At 41.2% G+C, this 21704-nt stretch overlaps 2 protein-coding genes across 2 annotated transcripts; one reads left to right on the forward strand and one right to left on the reverse strand.

The window, feature by feature from the left end:
• The first annotated feature begins 156 nt into the window (after nucleotides 1-156).
• gatc (glutamyl-tRNA(Gln) amidotransferase, subunit C) lies at nucleotides 157-1502 on the forward strand. The gene is made up of 5 exons (XM_002932078.5): nucleotides 157-259; nucleotides 441-488; nucleotides 680-849; nucleotides 1132-1235; nucleotides 1320-1502. The coding sequence occupies exons 1-5, from the start codon at nucleotides 188-190 to the stop codon at nucleotides 1379-1381; spliced, it is 456 nt and encodes a 151-aa protein (XP_002932124.1). The 5' UTR covers nucleotides 157-187; the 3' UTR covers nucleotides 1382-1502.
• On the reverse strand, nucleotides 1409-5955 carry srsf9 (serine/arginine-rich splicing factor 9). Its single transcript, NM_001004795.1, is given in 4 exon segments — nucleotides 1409-2037; nucleotides 2120-2292; nucleotides 5117-5283; nucleotides 5628-5955. Coding segments are annotated over 4 exon segments (678 nt in total). The 5' UTR covers nucleotides 5828-5955; the 3' UTR covers nucleotides 1409-1899.
• Nucleotides 5956-21704: the final 15749 nt, after the last annotated feature.

The raw sequence follows: 21704 nt of genomic DNA on the forward strand, positions 1-21704 counted from the left end.
CGAGATGCCGCGGCAGCCATCTTGTCCTAGGGCAGAGTCGCGACTGTCATCTTACAACACAAGCACGTCTATTGGCTGAAACCTTTTTTTTTTTTTATAAATGGCCGCCATCACCTCTTCATCAAGGTTACTGGAGAAACGCACGGTGGTGGTTCTAATATGACGTCATATTAAAGAGCCGCGCAAAATGTGGTTCCGAGCGCCGCTCTGCACCGCTTGGATTTCTGGTTTCCGACGTTCGTTGTCGGCGCAGAGTAAGGTATCATTTAGCTTATAATGACACTGCGCGTCAAGGTTTAGTCTAACGAATATCCTTGTACGACGCTGAAGTCGGGATTCTTATGTAGATATACCAGCTCACGGGCTTCCAGCTATTGCTGGACTACAAACTAGTAGAAACCGCTGTTGGGGATTAAGATGTCGCTATTTTCAATTTATAGGTACCGCCTAAACCAACATGGGACCTTCAACCCGAGATCAGAAACCAGGTGCGCACTCATATGCATGATTATAATTTAGTGCATAACTTAATTATGTATTACGGTTTCTCTATGCGCCCCCTACTGTTCATGTGTGCTCTATTCCCAGGTCATGTTAATCAAGAAAAGTATATAAATGTAAAACTACCTCTAAAGACAGACTATATATCACGTACATAATACATTTTACCAATTTTCAGAAACCCCTGATTAGCCTAGACACAATTGACCATCTTGAGCGGCTAGCATTAGTGGATTTCGGAAACGTAGAAGGCGTGCAGCGGCTTGAGAAGGCCATACAGTTTGCTGATCAGCTGCACAATGTCAACACAGAGGGAGTGGAACCTTTATCATCTGTGTTAGAAGACAGGTAATGTAATCTATATCTTCAACCATATCTCCCAATGATAAGTCTAAAACAACTGGACTTGCAAAGTAATCTTGAACATTTCACTACCTAGTAGTAAACTGTTTTAAGATTATTCAGCAAGTCCAGTTACTTGACACTTATCACTAAGAGATACTGCATAAATTAATATGTTATCATTTAGCTACCATGATAGAGCAGCAGCACAGGCTTGATACTACTGCTAGATTTATATATACTTTTTTGTGAAGAGGCAGTTTCAAGTGTTTGTAATGTGTTTTGCAGGACCCTATACATAAGAAATGATGCAGTTGCTGCAGGAAATTGTACCGAACTGCTCCTAGAAAATGCCAGAACTGTTGTAGAGGAATATTTTGTAGCACCTCCAGGTATTAAAGGTTTATATTTATATCCACAAACATTAATATAGATCCATTAGATGTCCTCATTCTCTTTTCTCCTCTTAATAAAAGGTAACATCCCTTTACCAGCTCAGCATGAAAGAGGTCTGTCTGAAGTCAAGAGCAGCTCCTGAACATCAAGGACCGGAATAGAAACAGCATAACAGCTTACTGTTTATTAGGACAGCTACAGATGCTTATTTTTATTTAAACTGAAACACTTTCATAATAAAAGGAACATACGTACAAACTTGATTGTGAAGAGGATTAAAAAGTTATTCCAAACTATACCTTTCTAACATACTGATGGCATTTAACTATATGTAGGACACATGTACTTTCCCTTAAGGTTGCATTGGTTCCATTAGCATTCTACTTGTTAGTTCCAGTATAGCAATTATGCACAGCGCATTTAACACAATTTCAGATCAGGCCATCCCTTCTTCCTAGGAGGCACAATACTATCTTTTGCCTTCTTGAAGATAGAACTTAAAAGAAAAAAACACCACACACCTTATGTCAAGAAAACATTTCTTTAAAAAAAAAAAAAAAAATGGTATAAAAGTTGATGAAATCCATCAGTCGTGGAATGTTGTTCTGAGTAGATGGGATTCAGAATTCAATTCATAGAAAGTGTCCCTATGGTGGCAACTTAGTACGGTCGAAAGGGAGAAGCATAACGAGGCGAGCGGCGGCTTTGATAAGGGGAATCACGCCCTCTTGAACGGGATCTGGAACGGGAGTAGCTGGTATTTCTCTCTGGGCACACACGGATATAAGAAGTTTCACCCTTTGGGGGAGAAAAAAAAAAAAGTTGGAAAAGAAAGTAACAGCCCAGAATGTACCCTATGTAAATATAAAAATAATGCTACCTCGTGGGAGCGGAATTTTGTATCATCTAGCTTCCGCAGAGCATACTCCATATCTTCTTTGCGAATAAATTCAACAATCCCCATTCCATCTTTGTGTACATCAGCATAACAGACATCACCAGCTTCCCGCATATGATCCTTCAGATCCTGCCAGCTCCCTGAGGGTGGAAGACCTTGCAAAAGACGAATATAGATTGTAAGAATGTTTGTATAAGAAAAGGACATCCAATCCAAGAGGGCTTGATTTAAAAATATATCCAGAATTTATAGAAAAATGCAAATATTTTCCTTCATAATTTAGACTATTGCCTTCAAATATCAAAACAGTAAAAACTGTACTAAAACTTTTACAGTGTTGTATTTGGGCAGTAACTCCATTTGCTTTCTGTATTTCTGCAGATGCTCCAATAGTACTACAAGAGAGTACAGAATGCACTGCAGAGCAGGACATTTCGCAGTTAACAAGGCTTATGTGCTCCAAAAACTGGGTTACATTTCTAATTTTTCACAAATTGTTGAGCAGCAAGTCTGTTTTTGGAGCACATAAGCCTTGTGTTAACTGCGAAATGTCCTGCTCTGCAGTGCATTCTGTACTCTTGTAGTACTATTTGTTAGAGCATCTGCAGAAACACAGAAAGCAAATGGCGTTACTGTTCAAAAACACTGAAACGGTTTTAGATATTTGGAGGGAGTAGTCTGGTGCTCAACAATGTGGAAAATTAGAAATTTAACCCATAGTGTAAAACAAACAAATCCCAAAGATCTTTTGCCTTATGTGCCTCATATACCCATGGTATTTATAGTCATTATATACCATGGGCACAACACATGTAAAGTAAAAGATCTGCGAGGTCTGTATATTTTTTTCAAAATGTTGATTTCCCAGAATGCAATTTACCCTGCAGTTGGGTGCTTTAATTTGCACCAGATGACACAAAGGGAGATTAACAGCTGAAAAGAATGCAAGAAACTGCTGTATATATACTTAGAGGCAACATGGTATATGTGGGTAGCTGTGCCAGATTGTAGCACTTGAGAATTAGGTTGGTAGCAGGAAAAAAAAAATTACTGAGTGTACCCCCACACTACAGAATTCTGTGAAATTTAAAAACTTAAATGTGGCTTGTCATGAAAAACATCAGTGTGCAGCTGCTACTTGTAGGTTACAAAATGCTACTTTGTGAAGCTGTGTGTTTAGTGACAAACCGAACCAGTCATAAAATCTGGTAAACAAGCAATACAAATCACAAAATGACAAACTGCCAGTGCACAGATACCCCCTACATAATAAGACTTCTGCTAAAATAAGAGTCACAATAATGGGGAAGGGAGAGGAGAGGTTGTGCACAGCCCTATACATTGAACGCATGTTGAACAAGGGGGTATATATAAATATATATATATATATATATATAGCACTTTACAGCCAAACAGGTAAGGGCCTATATTCCACTGGTGGATTAGTCACACACAATAAATCTGCTACCGCAAGTGACTAATCTCCCCTAAAAGCCTTTCTACCAGCAACAAAGGAGATTGCAGGTGGAACGCCCCACACATTGCTTCGTTTTCCTGAACACACATGAAGTTGCCTGCTACAAGAAACTTTGCATGACTTTAGAAAAAGAAGTAGGCCTTTTCACCAGTGATTGCCTTTATTGCCTCCCCATGAGATATTTGTTCTAGTTTAGCAGCTGTTCCAATCTAGAGCTAAGGTGGCTTATATGGGTAATCTAATTAAATCCTGTGGTAGTACAAATACATGTTTATACCTCCACTATACCAGTGTGCTTTCACAGTTAACGTCAGGCATGTGTAACTGGATGTCCGCCAGATTTTACACAATCTCCCAGCAGTACCGTAACATTGGTATTTGGGAGTTATAGCCCAACACCATCTGATTGACAACCACATACATCTAGAAGTAGTTAAAAAATTAGAAAAAAAAAAAACTAGTGCCCTGTACAACAACATTCCATTAATTCTTGCTCAATGTTAATTTCAAACCTTAAGGCGAATAAGCAGGGTAACAGTAAGGGAAAAGAGAGAGGATTAAACTCTACTTAAGCCATGAATGAGGGGCCCAATTCAATGATGCAGTTTCAGTAAATTTAGGAAAATTGCCAAATTTAAAATGGGTGGTGCCCTAAAGTTTTTGGTAAAACTAAAGGCACAAGAGTTCTATTATAATCAAGTGGCTAACTTATCAGTTTGGTAACCAAACTTCCCATGCTGTGTGAAAGCCACTGGGACACTCTAGAAACATACTTTAAAAGCTTTGTAAAGCCAAACTAAACCCATCAGTTAACAGTGCTTCTCCAGCAGAATCCTGCATTGAAGACAATTTTTCCATAACAGATTTTCACATTTAATTTTAAAATTTCACATGGGGCTAGCCATATTCTTAATTTCCCAGGGTGCCACAGCCATGTGATCTGTGCTCTGATCAACTAGTCACACTTTACTGCAGCGCTGCAAGTTGGAGTGATATCACCCCCCCCCCCCCCACAGAACAATGGGAAGGCAGCAAGACAGAAGCTCCCAGTAGATATCAGAATAGCACTCAATAGTAAGAAATCCAAGTCCGGCTTGGGACTCCTCCAGTTACATGGGGGTAGTAAAAACAATAGGTTACCTGAAAGCAGTTCTAATGTGTAGCGCTGGCTCCTTCTGAGAGCTCAGACTCAGGCACAATGCACTGAGATGGCTACCTACACACCTATATTACAGATTTAGTACATTTGTTGGTTCAAGAATAAAATTTGAAGTGGTAAAGTGAATTATTTGCTATGTAAACCATGTTATTTAGAAATAAAAAGTAAGTCATAAAAATCATGACAGTATCCCTTTAAGTTGGCCTTTAAACTGGCCATGGCCGATTAGATGTGATTAGGCAGCTCCCCTGCAGGAAGATACAGGCAAAGAAATAGTGTGAGGGGTGCAACAGTACCCAGGGTCAGGTTTTAGCAAACAGTTAAGCAAAAAGGGCCTATATACCTGAGACAATGACTCTGTATTCAGAGCGACGAGATGGCGGCCCATTCCTTCCCCGAGAACCTCCATATCCACCACCAGATCCCCGGAATGAACGGGGGAACTCTACACGTAGACGACATGAGCCAAATTCATAGCCATTCCTTGCGAACACTGCATCCTCTGCATCGCTAAATAAGGAAAAGTGAAAGTAACTTCATTAGAGAAGCGCCGCAATCGACATGTCCAAGATGATCGCTCATGTACCCATAAGCCTATTAAACTACAGCGCCCCAGTCACAGGGGAGTAGGAGCAGATACAAGCCCAGCTCCGAGAGCAGACATCCGATACACACAGCAAATGAAACGCCTCCCCTCCCCCATTTGCTTCTCCGTTTCGTGACCCTACAAGGCAGAAAGCGTACCTGCGCAACAAAACAATCCAGTCTCCCGCCTTCTTCTCCCGCTCTTTGGGAATCCTATTAAATTCAATCACCTTCCCCAGATTTTTCAGTGTTTCCGAACTCTCACTCACCGGGGGTCCTGAAAGCTGATGAATGCGAATGGAGCGGCACTACTGCCGCCCCGGTTCTTCAACTCAATGGTCCGGATCCTACCATAGCGGTCAAACAGATCCTCTAGTTCCTTCTCCCGAATATCAGCTGGCAGATTTCCGACATAAATTCGTCCATCGCCGGATCCAGTCCGCGCGGCCTCACGATCCCAACCTGACATCCTGCCGCTTCCTGTCCCCGGCCGCGCGGAGCACGGCGGGACACCACCGGAAATGCTTAAAGCGGAAGTGGGGGCGGAAACACGGCTCGAACCGGACGTGAAGCAAAAGTGGGCTTCTCTCTCTGGCCCGAGTTTGAGCAAAACAGCCTTACAGTGGCTTCATTAGCCCTTTAAATAAAAAGTGGGCGTTAACCCATGCAGTTCCTTGTAGGTTAGCATTTGAGCTTCTCGTTTAAAAATGTTTTGAATAAAATGCTAATTTACTATTCACCTTTTTGGGGGTCAGACTGGTTGGATACAGCAAAAGTGGATGTCCTCAATATAAGTCATAAAACAAAAACTGTAGTACCGTGTTAGCCAGTGTCAAAAATAATAATAAAAAAACAACAAAACACAAATACAAGAGTATTGTAGAAATGATACCTATATTGGCTAACAATAAAAATACATTACAAGCTTTCGGAGCTCTAATTTGCCTGATGAAGGGGCCTTAGAGCTCCGAAAGCTTGCAATGTATTTTTATTGTTAGCCAATATAGGTATCATTTCTACAATATTCTTGTATTTGTGTTTTGTTGTTTTTTTTATTATTATTCTCAATATAAGTAAAAGTCCTGCAGTAGCCTCCAGTGTTATCTGTAGGTACTCCTCAACAGGTTACAGACCCTGTGCTGGCTGTACAACATTTCCAACTTTAGATATAAATGACCTGGAGAGTATGCATTTTCTCAGTGGATGTGTGTCATTATATTGAGCCATCACAGCACTCAATAAAATGACACAAATCCACTGAGATTTATACTGAATACAGCAAGTGCTTAGCGCTGAGTTGGGCTGGTTATTTGACTAAGATATATGCTGTGAGGGCACTGGGTTAGTGGGTTATACAATGCAGGCAATACAATGATATTATAGAAGATACATTTGTGAAGATTTTTAGTAAACAAGTAAGCTATGAAAAACCTTTATGTGTGTAAATCAGCCATAGTATAGGGTATTTTACAAACCAGCTACAAAAGTTAAGGTGCCTTTATTAAACAGTGATATTCTGAGACATTCTCTGATTTGTCTTCATTTATATTTTCTGCAGATTTTTGTATCATCTCTGCACTAGAAGAGCCGAAATTCCGATTTAAAAATTAGATTTTCGGCTCTTTAAAGGAGAAGGAAAGGCTAATAAAGAGTTAATCTCAAGCTGCAGGCATACCTTCAGTTGTCTCAATAGTGCCCTTAAGTCTCCCCATATTTCACCTGTGTAGATGATCAGAAGCCAAACAGGAAGAAAAAACGCTGAGCTGTGTAAAGAAAGCCTCGCTCCTGCACAGACACCCAGACCAAGTGAACATCCTCAGTTAGTTAGACTATGGGGACATTTACTAATCCATGAATGTCCGAAAAGCGCCCGAATGCGTTTTTTTTCGTAATGATCGGTATTTTGCGATTTTTCCGTAAATTGTCACGACTTTTTCATAGCGTTACGACTTGCACGAATTGTCGCAACTTTTTCGTAGCTGTTGCGCCAAGTACGAAAGTTTCGGATTCATTCAAGCTTCAGTATCGTGACTTTCCTTGGGCCAGGTTGGAGCTGCAGAGTGCCATTGAGTCCTATGGGAGGCTTTCCTTGGGCCAGGTTGGAGCTGCAGAGTGCCATTGAGCCCTATGGGAGACTTTCCTTGGGCCAGGTTGGAGCTGCAGAGTGCCAATGAGTCCTATGGGAGGCTTTCCTTGGGCCAGGTTGGAGCTGCAGAGTGCCATTGAGCCCTATGGGAGGCTTTCCTTGGGCCAGGTTGGAGCTGCAGAGTGCCATTGAGCCCTATGGGAGGCTTTCCTTGGGCCAGGTTGGAGCTGCAGAGTGCCATTGAGCCCTATGGGAGACTTTCCTTGGGCCAGGTTGGAGCTGCAGAGTGCCATTGAGTCCTATGGGAGGCTTCCAAAATCATGCTGAGTCTGAAAGGTTTGCCCGCCGTTTACGAGCGCTCAATACGAAAAAGTCGCGACAATATACAAGCAAATCGTAACGGCTACGAAAAAGTTGCAACAATTCGTGCAAGTCGTAACGGCTACAAAAAAGTCGCAACAATTTATGAAAAAGTTGTAATGGCGACGAAAAAAACGCAAAAAATACGAAAAAGTCGCAAAATGTTTGTTTCAAATCCGAATTTTTCCCATTCGGATTCGTGGATTAGTAAATGTGCCCCTATGAGTCAGCTTCCTGCTGATTGGCTCAGATCCACATTCCTAAGGGGGGGAGTGAGTTCTTAGCATTCTTGAAGGAGGGGGAAGCAGGAGAGAGGAGACAGCAGAGAGCTGCGTGTCTCTGGCTCATGAATTACAGACACAAGAAATCTTTTCACAGAGAAGTCAGTGCAGCATTTCTGTGAGTGCTCATGGCTGTATTTACATAGACCTTTCTGATAAAGCTTACTTAGTTTTTACCTTTCTTTCTCCTTTAAGTTACAAGGAGCAGCTTTTTGCCGCCCCTGGAAAATTGTCCAGAGTGACCCAACTCACCACATGGCAGCATCGCCCCTGACTGTTCCTTTTACAGCAAAAACAGATTTTGCTAAGATAATAAAGAATAATAATCAAGGAAATTGACAGGTCCAATATAGAAAGACCAAAAGTTCCACCTTGCTATCTAGTAATGCATAAGTTACAAAGCAAAAGTTAAAACATAACTTTTATTATCTGAGCAATAAAAACAGACTGCATGGAAAAAGTGAATGCAATTTCCTAGGGTGCAAAGTGAATAAGGAACTAACAGTATAGAAACAAAATGGATATGAGTGGGTAAAAGGGCACCTATTAGGAAAAATGGTTTCCACAACTAGAGGTATGGATTTTGACCCCCAATAAACTGACTGACTTTTTAGCACATTAAAGGAGAAGGAAAGGCTAAATCACTAGGGGGTGCAGGCAAGCGATTCTCTTTGTTCCACAGTGATCCAGGGGCCACTCATGCGCAGTTGAGCTAAAAAGCCTGCTTTCTTGTTTGTCTAGTTAGGCTTTTCAGTCTACTGCACATGCCCAAAGGAACGACACTGTCAACAAGGAAGAGGAACGATTGTGTACACCTTGGCTGTTGATTGTAACCCTTAAATTTACATAGCTTATGTAAACACTATTACTGTTACTACTGTAGGCTTACATAACTTATTTACTTACTAAACAATCACACTGCGAAGTTGCACACCTATGTATACTGGAAAGTCTAATATATAATATATAAAACTAGAGGAGTTCCTAAAAGGAAACACGAAAAAATATGGGGAAAATGGCTAGAAAAGTCCACTTAGAGAGATATAGGCGTTATTTCTTAAAGCATTTTAAGATATGTTAGAAATGAAAGGGGAAAGGAAAATGCATTCAAAAGAAAAGGTTACAATGTATTTTCAAATGCAACATAACTCACAACTTTTGTTACTGCAAAACATATCATATACTAGAACCATATTACATTGTGTAATATGTATATATGCTGAAACTGCTGTAAAATCTTCTCAAGAAACATGCCTGAATTAAAAAAAAAACAATGACACTGCAGAGCAGCATAACAGGGGCAAGAAAGTGTGTAGAGTTAAACTTAGGGAGAACTCCGATGATGACCAAGAAACTGACTTATTAGCACCTCAGTTTATGGAACAATTTATATGAACTACTTTATAGAGTAACATCCAGTGTTTAAATTGGGTTCTACTTACTGAATTATATAAGCTATCACCTACATTAACATTTCAGCAGTGAAATTACTAATTACTGGGACCCGCAGCAAGATTTTTGGAACCCTAAATATTGGGAACAAAATAAGTAAATATGTATTGTAGCTGCTTATCAGTCAAAGTCTTACTGGGCCCCCCAGCAGTTGCAGGGTCTGTTTCATCTATAGTTACCTCCCCTGCTTTTCAGTAAAATGATTTTTAAGTTTGTATCATAGTAGCTGTGCTTGAAAAAAACACCCACATATCCATCAAGTTCAACCTTTTTACCTTAGCAAAACCTAACTACCTGATCATTTGTATAGTGCACAAAGGGGGCATGGTTAATTTTGGTACTACACACTTGTGTTCATGGGGGTGCTCTAGATAAATAACTAGTACAGGGCGCCAAAACGTCTGATGGCTGCTTTGCCTGGGACCAAGCTTAATTTGCATGCTTGTATCCGGAATGGCCACCTGCACAGGAAGCTTCCTCCTCCTGGTGTGGGCAGTATAGAGCTGGCTGGGGTCTGTTTCCCCCAACCAGAATGTATGCTATTATTAGCTTGCACCTCTGGTGGGAAAAAAGTACACATCTTTAAGTGGATTTGGCAGAGCCATACGTAACTAGTCCATAGAATACAAGGCTGCATAGCCTTAGCTCAAAAAATGCTTTTTAAAGGGTGCAGTACATATTGCATTGACATGTGAGAAAAAGTGTTTGCCAGTAATAATCATTCAGCTTCTGCAAGTATGTAATAATTAAAGGAACAGTAACACTAAAAAATGAAAGAGCTTTAAAGTAATAAAACTATAATGCACTGTTGCCCTGCACTGGTAAAACTGGTGTGTTTGCTACAATAACACTACTATAATTTATATAATAAGCTGCTGTGTAGCCACGGGGGCAGCCATTCAAGCTGGAAAAAAGGAAAAAAGGCACAGGTTACATAGCAGATAACAGATAAGTTCTGTAGAATACAATAGTGTTTTATCTGTTATCTGCTAAGTGCCTGTGCCTTTTCTCCTTTGAATGGCTGCCCCCATGGCTACATAGCAGCTTATTTATAGAAATTATAGTAGACTTTCTGAAGTAAGTGCAGGGCAGGGCAGGGCAGCAGCACATTATATTTTAGTTATTTTTATACACTTTCATTTTTTGGTGTTACTGTTCCTTTAAACATGAGATACTAAACCATGTCTGTTTGTACCCCAAAGCGCTTACATCACACCCTTCTGCTAATGATGGTAAATTAATGGTAACTGAAATTTTTTTTTTTTTGATATTTGGTTATGCAAACTAGGGATTGAATTTGGTTTGGTATTCAGTCTGAGCTTTTGTGAAGGATTTGGTATTTAGCTGAATTGAAAAATTATGGATTTGGATTTTTCTCAATGCATGTGTCTGCTTTTTCTGTTTTATTACATTTTGTCCAACTGGTGGTATGTATATTATGCATTGTAATTGTTATTACTGGTTTGTGAATATTTACCATATAAAGAGCATTATATGTTAAACATACCATTTGCTGCCTTTTTTTGGTTAGTAGGTGTGCATTAAGTAATTGATTGATTTGCCCTCATGGTAAACCAGTTCTTGAGCCTGTGAAGAACACATGCCTTTTTTAAAGATGATATCTTTTCATGGCACATCAGGCTATTGCTAATGTTCAGGATACATTATATGTTAGTGGGCACTGTAGTCACATTTGGATTCATAATGCATAGATTCTCTGTAGCCTTGTAGCCTAAGGACTCTCTAAATGTCGCTCTAAAAAGTGTACATACACTTAACCCACTTGCATTTATTTTGATGTTACACCATTGCAAGTTATTTCCTGATTCACATTGTGCCCTAGAGAATTGCTTTTATATTTTCCATTTAGCCTATTGCTCAGATAATAAAAGTTATGTTTTAACTTTTGCTTGGTAACATATGCATTACTAGATGAAAAGGTGAACCTTTACCTTTCCTTACTTTTTGCATTAGAATGATTTGCATGCCATACTCCATGATTATTAGATACGACAGTTTGCAACATTAGGTCTTTCTTTATGTAACCTTCTTCATTTTCCTATTTGCCATATTTTGCTGCTTTTCTTTTAAAGGAACCAGCTACATTTCACTTCACTTTGTTTTCCTTTGGAATTTTTTGTGTAATTTCATTTCAACCTAATGAAAAGGGAATGAAGCTGTAAGCCCAACTGAGGCAAAAGCTGCAGCATGCTGTAGCTCAAGCCATTGCATGCATATTGAATGACATAACAATAAAATCATCTGGGTCCTCTCCTATGAAAAATGACAGGAATATGATAGAATTACTAAGAATTTAATGGCCAAAAGGTCAATTTTCTCAAAATGCTCCTGCTTAATTGTTCACTTCAGTGCAAAAATGGACTGGGTACGATGGATAGACTCCGCCAAATAAAAAATATTTGCATTATAGTTAGTTTGGCAAAAATGTAATCTATAAAGGCTGGAGTGGACAGATGTCTAACATAATAGCCAAAAGACTACTTCCTGCTTTCAACTCAACTAACCTCTAAAGGTGGCCATATACGGGCCGATTTTAGCTGCTGATATTGGTCCTTTAGAATGATTCGGCAGTTATCTGCCCTTGTATGGACATGAACGTCTGGCCACCCTGACTGACATCTTTCCTAAAATCGGGCAGATCTCATTGATACGGTCCCCAAACCAACGGCTCCATAGCCACCGTTTTAATTCAATCGTTTGGCCCTAGGCTGGAGTAAGCAGATGTCTAACATTATAGCTAGAACACTTCTTTCTTCCTTACAGCTCTCTGAGCTGTTAGCAGTCAGTAACCAATCAGTGACTGTAGGGGGGGTAGCACATGGGACATAATTGTTTAGTTAGTTTGTGAGCACACAGGTCAGATTCAAATGCAAACTAACTGAACAATTATGTCCCATATGGTACCCCCCTCAAGTCACTGAGGTTACTGACTGCCAACAGCTTAGAGAGCTGTAAGGGAGAAAGAAGTGTTCTGGCAATAATGTTTGACATCTGCTCACTACAGCCTTTATAGATTACATTTTTGCCTAAACTAACTATATTGAAGACATTTTTTGTTTTGCGCTGTCTATCAATTTTACCCAGTTTCATTTTTTACACTGAACTGCTCCTTTAAAGCCACAACTCTCATGGAGAAAGAAACACTTTCTTTGATACAGTGGGCTGGGGTTAATGTATTCTTTCCATAAGCTGGTGTACTTAAATAGTACTTGTGTCAGTGTAAGCTCCACTGGGGCAAGGGCTGATGTAAATGATCTATGTATCCTACCCATGGGTGTGCTATAGTAGTAACAACGTGTGTGTGCTGTGTGCAGAGCAACATGGGCATTAGCCGGTTAGGGCAACAACTCTCAACAACTCCTAGCAGCTGTATAACAAATATTGCCCTTAAAGTAGAGGGTTTATTCAAACAATGAACTTTGTTTATTCACTCCAGGCATATGACATCTGGTGGTATCAATATGCAACTTATATTTCAACAGTACATCAAGCACAGTTGTGAGTGATTTCACAGGCAGCATACGATTTTAACTGGATTCCCACTGCAATATATACCTTCAAAGGGTTATATCTCTTGCCATAGTGCAAATCCTCAGCATGGTCTGGCTTTACAGTAGTCCCTTACTCCAGGAATCTCACACACTGTGTCCCTGAGCTCAGTATGTATGTATGTATATCTTTATTTATAAAGCGCTTATGTACGCAGCGCTGTACAGTAGAATACATTAATACAAACGGGGTTATTAAGATAATAATAGATAAATACACAGTATAACAATAAATACAAATAAATAAATTCAAATAAATACAAGATACAGTTGCAATAAGTTAAGAGTCAAAGACACAAGAGGATGGGGGTCCCTGCCCCATAGAGCTTACAATCTAGATGGGAAGGTAACTTACAGACACAAATATAAGTGCTCTAGGTCACAGTGGGTGACACTACAATATAAGTGCTGGTTTCCAGATCAGGTGCTGGGTGAGTGCTCCAAAAGGTAGTCTTTAAGTTTAGTTTTAAAAAGACTGGGGGAGGATTCTCTCCGGAGGAAATCAGGGAGGGCATTCCAAATGTAAGGGGCAGCAAGGCAGAAAGGTTTAAGGCTGGAGACAGCAGTAGTAGTGGGTGGCTCTGCGAGGAACGAATGAGTTGGCCAGGAATGTACGGAGACACAAGAGAAGAGATGTAGTGAGGAGCAGAGGAATGGAGGGCTTTGAAGGTTAAGAGAAGGAGTTTGTAAAATATTCTTTGTTTAATAGGAAGCCACGATAAGGACTTTAGCAGGGGAAGGGCCTGAACTCTCCTGGATGAGAGGAGGAGAATTCTGGCAGCAGTGTTTTAATATAGACTGTAGGGGGAGATGGGAGTTAGGGAGGCCTGTTAGTAGCAAGTTACAGTAGTCAAGTCATGAGCAGCCTAGCTGTTGCAGTAGAAAGAAAGGGATGGATAGAAATAGTAAAAGGGGGGGGGGGGGGGGGGGGGGGGGGGGGGGGGGGGGGGTGTAGGACCAGGCTTAGGTGAAAAGATCATTAGTTCAGTTTTTGTTAGAGATTTGAGTCTCAGTTTCAACTGTTGATGAAGGGGTCGACAAATAAATTTGGATATCATCAGCATACAGATGATATTTAAAGCCAAATAAATGGATAAGATCTACCAAGGACAGCGTGTAGAGGAAAAACAACAACAGCCCAAGTACAGAGCCTTGGGGTACCCCCACATTAAGAGGAACTGGAGATGAGGTGTTGTTAGCGTAGGAGACAGTGAATGAACTGTTAGAGAGGTAAGAAGAGATTCAGGATGAAACCTGACTACGGATACCAATCGAATGCAGAACTTTCATCAGGAGGGAGTGGTCGACCGTATCAAACGCAGCTGATAGATCGAGGAGGATTAGTATAGAAAAGTGACCTTTGGCTTTGGCAACCTGAAGATCATTTGTAACTCTGCACAAGGCCGTCTCAATAGTGTGTGCAGGCCGAAAACCAGAATGCAGCGGGTCTAATAAATTATGGGCGTTAAGAAAGTCAGTAATACAGGAGAAGAAAATACGCTCTAAGATTTTGGAGGCAGTCGGTAGAAGCGAGACAGGAAGGTAGTTAGAGAGGACGGGTCGAGCGTGGCCTTTTTAAGGATAAGCTTGACACAGGCCTGTTTGAAGGAAGAGGGGAAAATTCCAGAAGTCAGTTCTGGAGTTGAAGATGTGAGTAAGAACTGGAGTAAGCTCAGCTGCACAGTGTTTAATCAGAGAAGAAGGCATGGGGTCAAGAGAGCAAGTGGTGAGCGGAGCTGCCAATAAAAGCCGGGAGACTTCGAGGTATTAGTAGAGGGGGGAATCTGATTGCGGATGGACTCCACTTTGTTCCAAGTCCTGGGGAGAGTGCATAAAGTGAGGTAATGGAGTCTGTGAGGGACGCAGAAGGGTAATGAATATAGAAAACAGGCGTCGCGTGTAGGATTATTATTATTGTTGATAAGGGTATTGTAGTGTTCCTGTTTAGCCTTCGACAGGGCAGAGTTGAGGCAAGCTAATAGGAATTTGTAATGGATAAAGTCCGCTTGTGTACGGGATTTCCTCCACATACGTTCTGCAGACCTCGCACAGGAGCGTAAGAATTTGGTGTGCACATTCAGCCAGGGGCGTTGGTCTTGAGCCCGAGTACGCTTAGGCTGAAGGGGTACAAATAAGTCAATGGTCGAGGCTAGTCAGTCACTTGAATCTCTAAGCTGGTGGCTTTTTACACCACAGGGTTTTAACCCTCTATTCTCCTTGTTGGATCTTTGAGCTCCTCATACTATTTATCCAGTGCCGTCTTTTATGCCTGGAGTGACTGTCACAGAACTAATTTAACTAGTGAGTTGAGGTCCCAGAAAAAACACGACCTGAGCGATCTGTTTTATATTGGAGTACAGTGCCACCTACTGGGCATCTCTAAATTTACTTTTAACCTAGAAAAGAAATATATATATATGTATGTATATCTTTATTATACATGCATATATATATATGTACGATTGGGTATGATTACAAAAAAATTTGTATTTTTTATACTTTATCGAATCTTGCGTATTTTCTGCGATATTTTCTTTAACTTACAAGACTTTTTCGTGCTTTGCGTCAATTTGTGTGACAAAATCGTATGTGTCGCAACGACTACAAAAGTTTTGTTATTCATTCAAGCTTCGGTATCATGACTTTCCTTTTGCCAGGTTGGAGCTGCAGAGTGCCATTGAGTCCTATGAGAGGCTTCCAAAATCATGCACTGAAGGTTCAGTCAGAAAGGTTTTTGCGCCTTTTATGATCTTTTGTATACGAAAATTTCATAACTTTTGGATCGTACCACAATATTTTCGTACGACCACGATACGAATTTTCGTGCAATTAACGCACATCAGAAATTATCGTTAATAATACAATTTTTTGCCAATCGTACTTAAAAAACATCCAAAATTTGGACTATGATAAATCAGCCCCTAAGACTGGAGATAAATATCTCCGGTGATGTTGCCCATAGCAACCAATCAGCAATAAGATTTGAACAGTCACCTACAAGTTAGAAATCAAGGCAAAGACCTAATTGGTTGCTACAGGCAACATCACCGGTGATATTTATCTCCATTCTTAGTAAACACAACTTAGTTTGCGCAGGAGCAGTAAACCATAGCAACCAATTAGATGTTTTTTTTAAATATTTACCAGTAACTGCTACCTGCTGAAGGGATACTGCTCCTGGGCAAACTCAGTGCATTTTATTACATAACCCCCCAATTTTGTAAATGTCATTACTTACAAATAAAAATTATTGTACTTTTAGCTTAGAAATTGAACTCTAGGTGATTGACAGTGTAATTAAAGTACTGTTTGTTGCTATCTTGGCCTTTTCCAAGGAATGGGAATAGAAAATGGAAGGAATGGACTATGCACAAGTTTTCCACAAATTTTTGGGCCAGATCATATTAAAATCTAAGGCAGATGGAGGGCCAAACCATACAGCTGTAAACCCCTGCCATACTATTATTATAATAAAATACTATACTTGGAACATTGGGACAGAACTTGAGGTTGTGTTTCCCACTGCCACTCTCCATAATAATGACCTGAAGTCCATTCTAAACTATACAAAAACAGTGCAGTCTACAGAGACTAACCAATTGTAATTTTTAAGGAACCATACCTAAACAGCCTGCAGTTCAAAGGAAACTATCCCACAAATTATTCTTTCAAAATAAAATACACCCGCCTCATAACATCCAATTTATACTGCACTACAATACACAATGTGCAGCACTGCCATCTGTCCATTTGTTCTTTAAAATTGGACCAGAATGCGAGGAGGCTGTATGCCATATGCTAATTTTTTGATTTGCACAATTCCACCTATTGCTGAGAGAGAGACTTACAGCACATGAATGTGACACATACAGTGCAATAAAAAGTGAAGAAAGCCTGACTGGTACCTACAAGCAGAGAGCAGCTTTATGCTGCTAAAGGTATCTCTTTAGACAGCATCTTTCTTAGAGCAAATTTTGTTTTTGAGGCACTTCCAAAGTATATTTGTGCTTGGTCTTAGTAAACAACCTTTGCTTTTAAGATTGTGAATGAACATTGGGCAACACAAAATATACTACTGATACAGGTATGATCAGACAGAACTTTACCTGGAGCACTGTCCTGCTTTAAGTGTCCTGGTTCTTTCTGAATAATAAGAGAACAATCACATTCATGATATGTTCATATTCCCCAATATCTCAATATTTGTTTGGTATTTTATCCCCACCTGAAATGTAGACATTCCAGCTCCACTGGAGGGAAAGTTTGGGGCCCATAAGTTCCCCTTAATAAATGTATGTGTAAATCAATAAGTTGAATTGTGTATTAATGTGATCTGTAGTATTGTACTTGACATGTCCATCTACTTCATCCCCTTAAACAAATTTATGCGTTTTATTGCAAAATTCCTTCCAATTTCTTGTGTGCCTTGGTCTGAAAATTTGTGTGCGTGCACAAGCGCACAGCTTAGAGGGAACATTGGGGGGGAGTAAAATCATTCCTTATTTAGGTATGGGACCTGTTATCCAGAATGCTTGCGATCTGGAGTTTTCTGGATAAAGGGTATTTCTATAATTTGTATCTCCGTATTTTAAGTCTACTAAAAAATGATTTAAACATTAATGAAACCCAATAGGATTGCTTTACCTTCAGTAAGCATTAATTATATCTTACTTGGGATCAAGTACAAGGCTAAAATTTTAATTATTTGATTAAAATGGAGTCTAGGGGAGATTGACATAATTTGGAGTTTTCTGAATAATGGGTTTATCCAACAATTGCCAAGCTACAATTGAAAGTTTTGGTGTTTCCAAACCAACTGGTCTGTTCTCACCCCTCTCAGCTAAGATGTACTGTATTTTTCGCCGTATGAGACGCACTTTTTCTTCCCCAAAACAGGGGGGAAAAGTTGGTGCGTCTTATACGACGAACTGCGTCTTCCTCTATGTGCCGCGGCTCTCTGCCGCATCCTCGCTTTTATAAGGTTGCGCCCGTGCGTACTGACGTCACACGCACAGGGCGCAACCTTATAAAAGCACAGAAGCAGCTGGGAGCCGCAGCACAGAGAGGAAGACATCACGGGAGCTGGAGCAAGCTGGGGGGAGGTTAGGGGGGAAATGGAAGGTGCTTGGGGGCCCTGGGGGAAGCTGAAGAATGCTGGGGATGCCATGGGGGAGCTGGAGGATGCTTGGAGGCCCTGGGGGACGCTGAAGGATACTTGGGGGGGGGGCCTGGGGGAAGCTGAAGGATACTTGGGGGGGCCCTGGGGGAAGCTGAAGTATACTTTGGGGGGGCCTGGGGGAAGCTGAAGGATACTTGGGGGGGCCCTGGGGGAAGCTGAAGGATGCTTGGGGGAAGCCTCATTATGTGCGAGCCCAGAGACAATTAACTTTATACAGTTGATATAAAATATTTTACTACAGTATTTGGTTCAGAATCTTTTTTTTCTAGATTTTCCTCCTTTAAAATTGGGTGCGTCTTATATTCCGGAGCGTCTTATAGGGCGAAAAATACGGTAAATAATTTTCTGTGTAGGGGTGGATGCATGTAATTATACATTATGAGTAATTATGATGAGGGCATGGGGTGTCTGTGTAATGTAAAATTTGCTAGGCTGTGAGGGAGAAAAATACACCTGATGGCGGTCCTTTGGAGGGAGGTCCCAGAAACCCCAAGGGGTCAATTAGCTATTAATCGGTGGAGTATGTGGATGAGTGAGTGACCAGCAGGAGAGTTAGTATGCAGGAGTTTTTATGAGAATCAGTGGCTGGCATGGGGGATTTGGGGTTGTGAGCTACTGAGGTGGGATCGGTGGGTGCCGCAGTGCTGCCCCAGTGGTTCTAGCCACCCTGAGGCAGTCAAATTGATGCTGCCCCCTTCACACTTCTTATTTTCGAAACAGAGGGGGATGGAGGGGCGCATCACTTTTTCTAATAAATGTAATTGGAAAATTGCTTGTTTTTACACATTTTTTTAATTATGTAATATGTTATTCTTGTGTTGTGTTTACACCCCCTTTAAACAATATAACAGTTAAAAGATAGATTTTATTGTTTCTGGGTAGTCATATTCTTTAAAACCAGCAACTAAATTAAATAAAACAAAAAACATAAACATGATGTTCTATTAGGCTAGATGATGCTGTTTTTTGTAAGTAATTATAGGGCTAGGACAATTTTCCAATTTGGCACTGTGTGCTGCTGACTTTGGATGCCTGCTTCAGAGCTGAATTTATTTGACTGCCAGCATGAAAATATCATGAATATCGAGTTAATAAATAATAAATATTTCAGTTCTGAGGAAAAAAGATTCTTCAAAAGGTAAAAGAGGAGAAACAAATATCTCATCATAATATAAATGTTAATATATCAAGCATTTGCCTTTTTGCATTTATCTCATCTAATATTCATGTTCATTTTTACCCCCAAATACCTTTATCCATAAGACAATCAGGTCCTGTCCCCAGAGCTGCACCTGAGGAAATACTACTTGGCCCAGTGCCTGACATAGTCTCTCTGAGAGAAAGCTTAGGCCTAAAAGTATCTACGGTTGTGTGAGTGAGATTGTTCAAGAAAGACAAATTTGATTGTGTTGAAACAATGCTTCCTTCCTTTTCATGCTCAGGGTGGGACTGGCCCACCGGGGTAGGATAGAAACTAGGTGACCTGGTGCTCCCACCCTGATTGCAGAGGGGAATTCAGAGAGACGGGGATAGGGGGTGAAGTAGCTTGCGAATGGGATGGGGCCCCCCAGATTGCAGCCCCGGTGGGCCCCTGAACCCCTAACCCACAATGGGCCTTGAAGAACAATTGCCTCGAACTGCATGCTCCTCTTATTAAAGAGAACATTACACCCTAAATGATTACATAACCAACAGATAAATATTTATATTAGTAAACAGGGCCGCCATCAGAAATCACGGGGCCCCTCACAACAAAATTTTCTGGCCCGCTCCCCGCTGCTTACTCCCCCTCCCCCCAGCATCCTCCAGTTGTCCTCCAGCTCCCCCCAGCATCCTTCTGCTTCCTCCAGGGCCCCCCAAGCATCCTCCAGCTCCCCCCAGCATCCTCCTGCTCCCCCCCCCCAGCATCCTACTGCTTCCTGCAGGGCCCCCCCAAGCATCCTCCAGCTCCCCCCCAAATCCTCCTGATTCCCCCAGGCCCCCCCGAAGCATCCTCCTGCTCCCCCCCAGCATCCTGCTGCTTCCCCCAGAGCACCCCCCCCAAGCAACCTCCTGCTCCTCAGCCGGCTCCTCCTCCCCTGCTTCCTCCGGCTTAGGTGCCCTCCTCCACTATGTCACGCTGCTCCCCGCTCCATTTGAGCTTTTATAAGGTTGCGCCTCATACCTGTGATGTCAGTATGCACAGGCGCAACCTTATAAAAGCACAAATGTAGCGGGGAGCCGCGGTAGATAGAGGAGGATGCCAGCAATGAGAGGGCCCGGGCCTGATTAAAGGGGGCCCGAGCTAAGAAAACTCTAGCACGGCCGGGCCCAGGATGAGTGTCCCCCCTGTGCCCCCCTGATGGCGGCCCTTTTAGTAAATATTGGTCGTGTACGTTCTTTAACTTAAGCCACCATTTTGTGATGTTCTATGTGCTCCCTCAGATCACGTGACCAGAAATAATGCAGCTCTAACTGTAACAAGAAGACATGAGGTAGTAAAATATTAAGCAGTGGGAGTGCATAACTTCTGTGCCGAGATTGGCTACAGACAAAGCCGAGTCCACAGTCTGGGCCCCCCTTTACCCCGGGCCCCTCGTGACCACTGGGTTTGCTTCCTCTATAGTAATGACACTGGTTGTGAATTCTATTACATTACATGCAGGAGACTGGGTCTTAGTGTGTAATCCTTACACTCAGGAGGTACTAAATTGTCACTATATTGGGAGCCCAACCCATACATAGTAGTAAGACACCCTCATTCCAATGTATTTGTTTATTTGTTGGAAATAGAAAAACAATGTGCTAAATGCAATATCTTTACAGGGAGAGCTGTATGCCTTTCACTCTGCTTCCCTTATTCTGCCTGTCCCTATGGCCAGGAACCACTTACAGTCAGTTGGACTAAAGATACTGGTAAATTGTTTAGTGAAAAAGGAATGGGCAGCTGCAAATCTAGTTCCCACAGAGAATACATCCGTAGGAGAAAGTGACTACAGAGGATTTGGCTGCTGATGGGTGAATCAGGACTTAGTTCCAGCACAATCTGAAATTTTCCTTAAGAATCATTGTCTGAGGATGTGGAGGTTGCAGAATGTAATGTAAATATAAAGGAAGGATGATATCCTCTATGATGTACTCAACCTCCAGTTTGCTTATTTGATTACAAGCAGTAACACAGAGGACTGTCGTCATTTTGCCAAGGAAAATAAAGGCAAATGGAAACTGTAGCTATAAGATGTTTGACTAATTTTGCTTATAACTGTCCTTTGATGTTTGTTTTAATATTGTAAAAATATACATTTTATATATATAGTTATATGATAAAAGAATACATAGAGGGGGGGAGACACAGCAAGTAATAGGCCTTTTTGGAAGTGAGTAGTTTAGGGAAAACAGTCCCTGCTATGGAAAGCTTAGGCTTAAATGCAAGTCAGGTA

The sequence above is a fragment of the Xenopus tropicalis genome, chromosome 1 (genome assembly GCF_000004195.4).
Source record: "Xenopus tropicalis strain Nigerian chromosome 1, UCB_Xtro_10.0, whole genome shotgun sequence".
NCBI lineage: Eukaryota > Metazoa > Chordata > Amphibia > Anura > Pipidae > Xenopus > Xenopus tropicalis.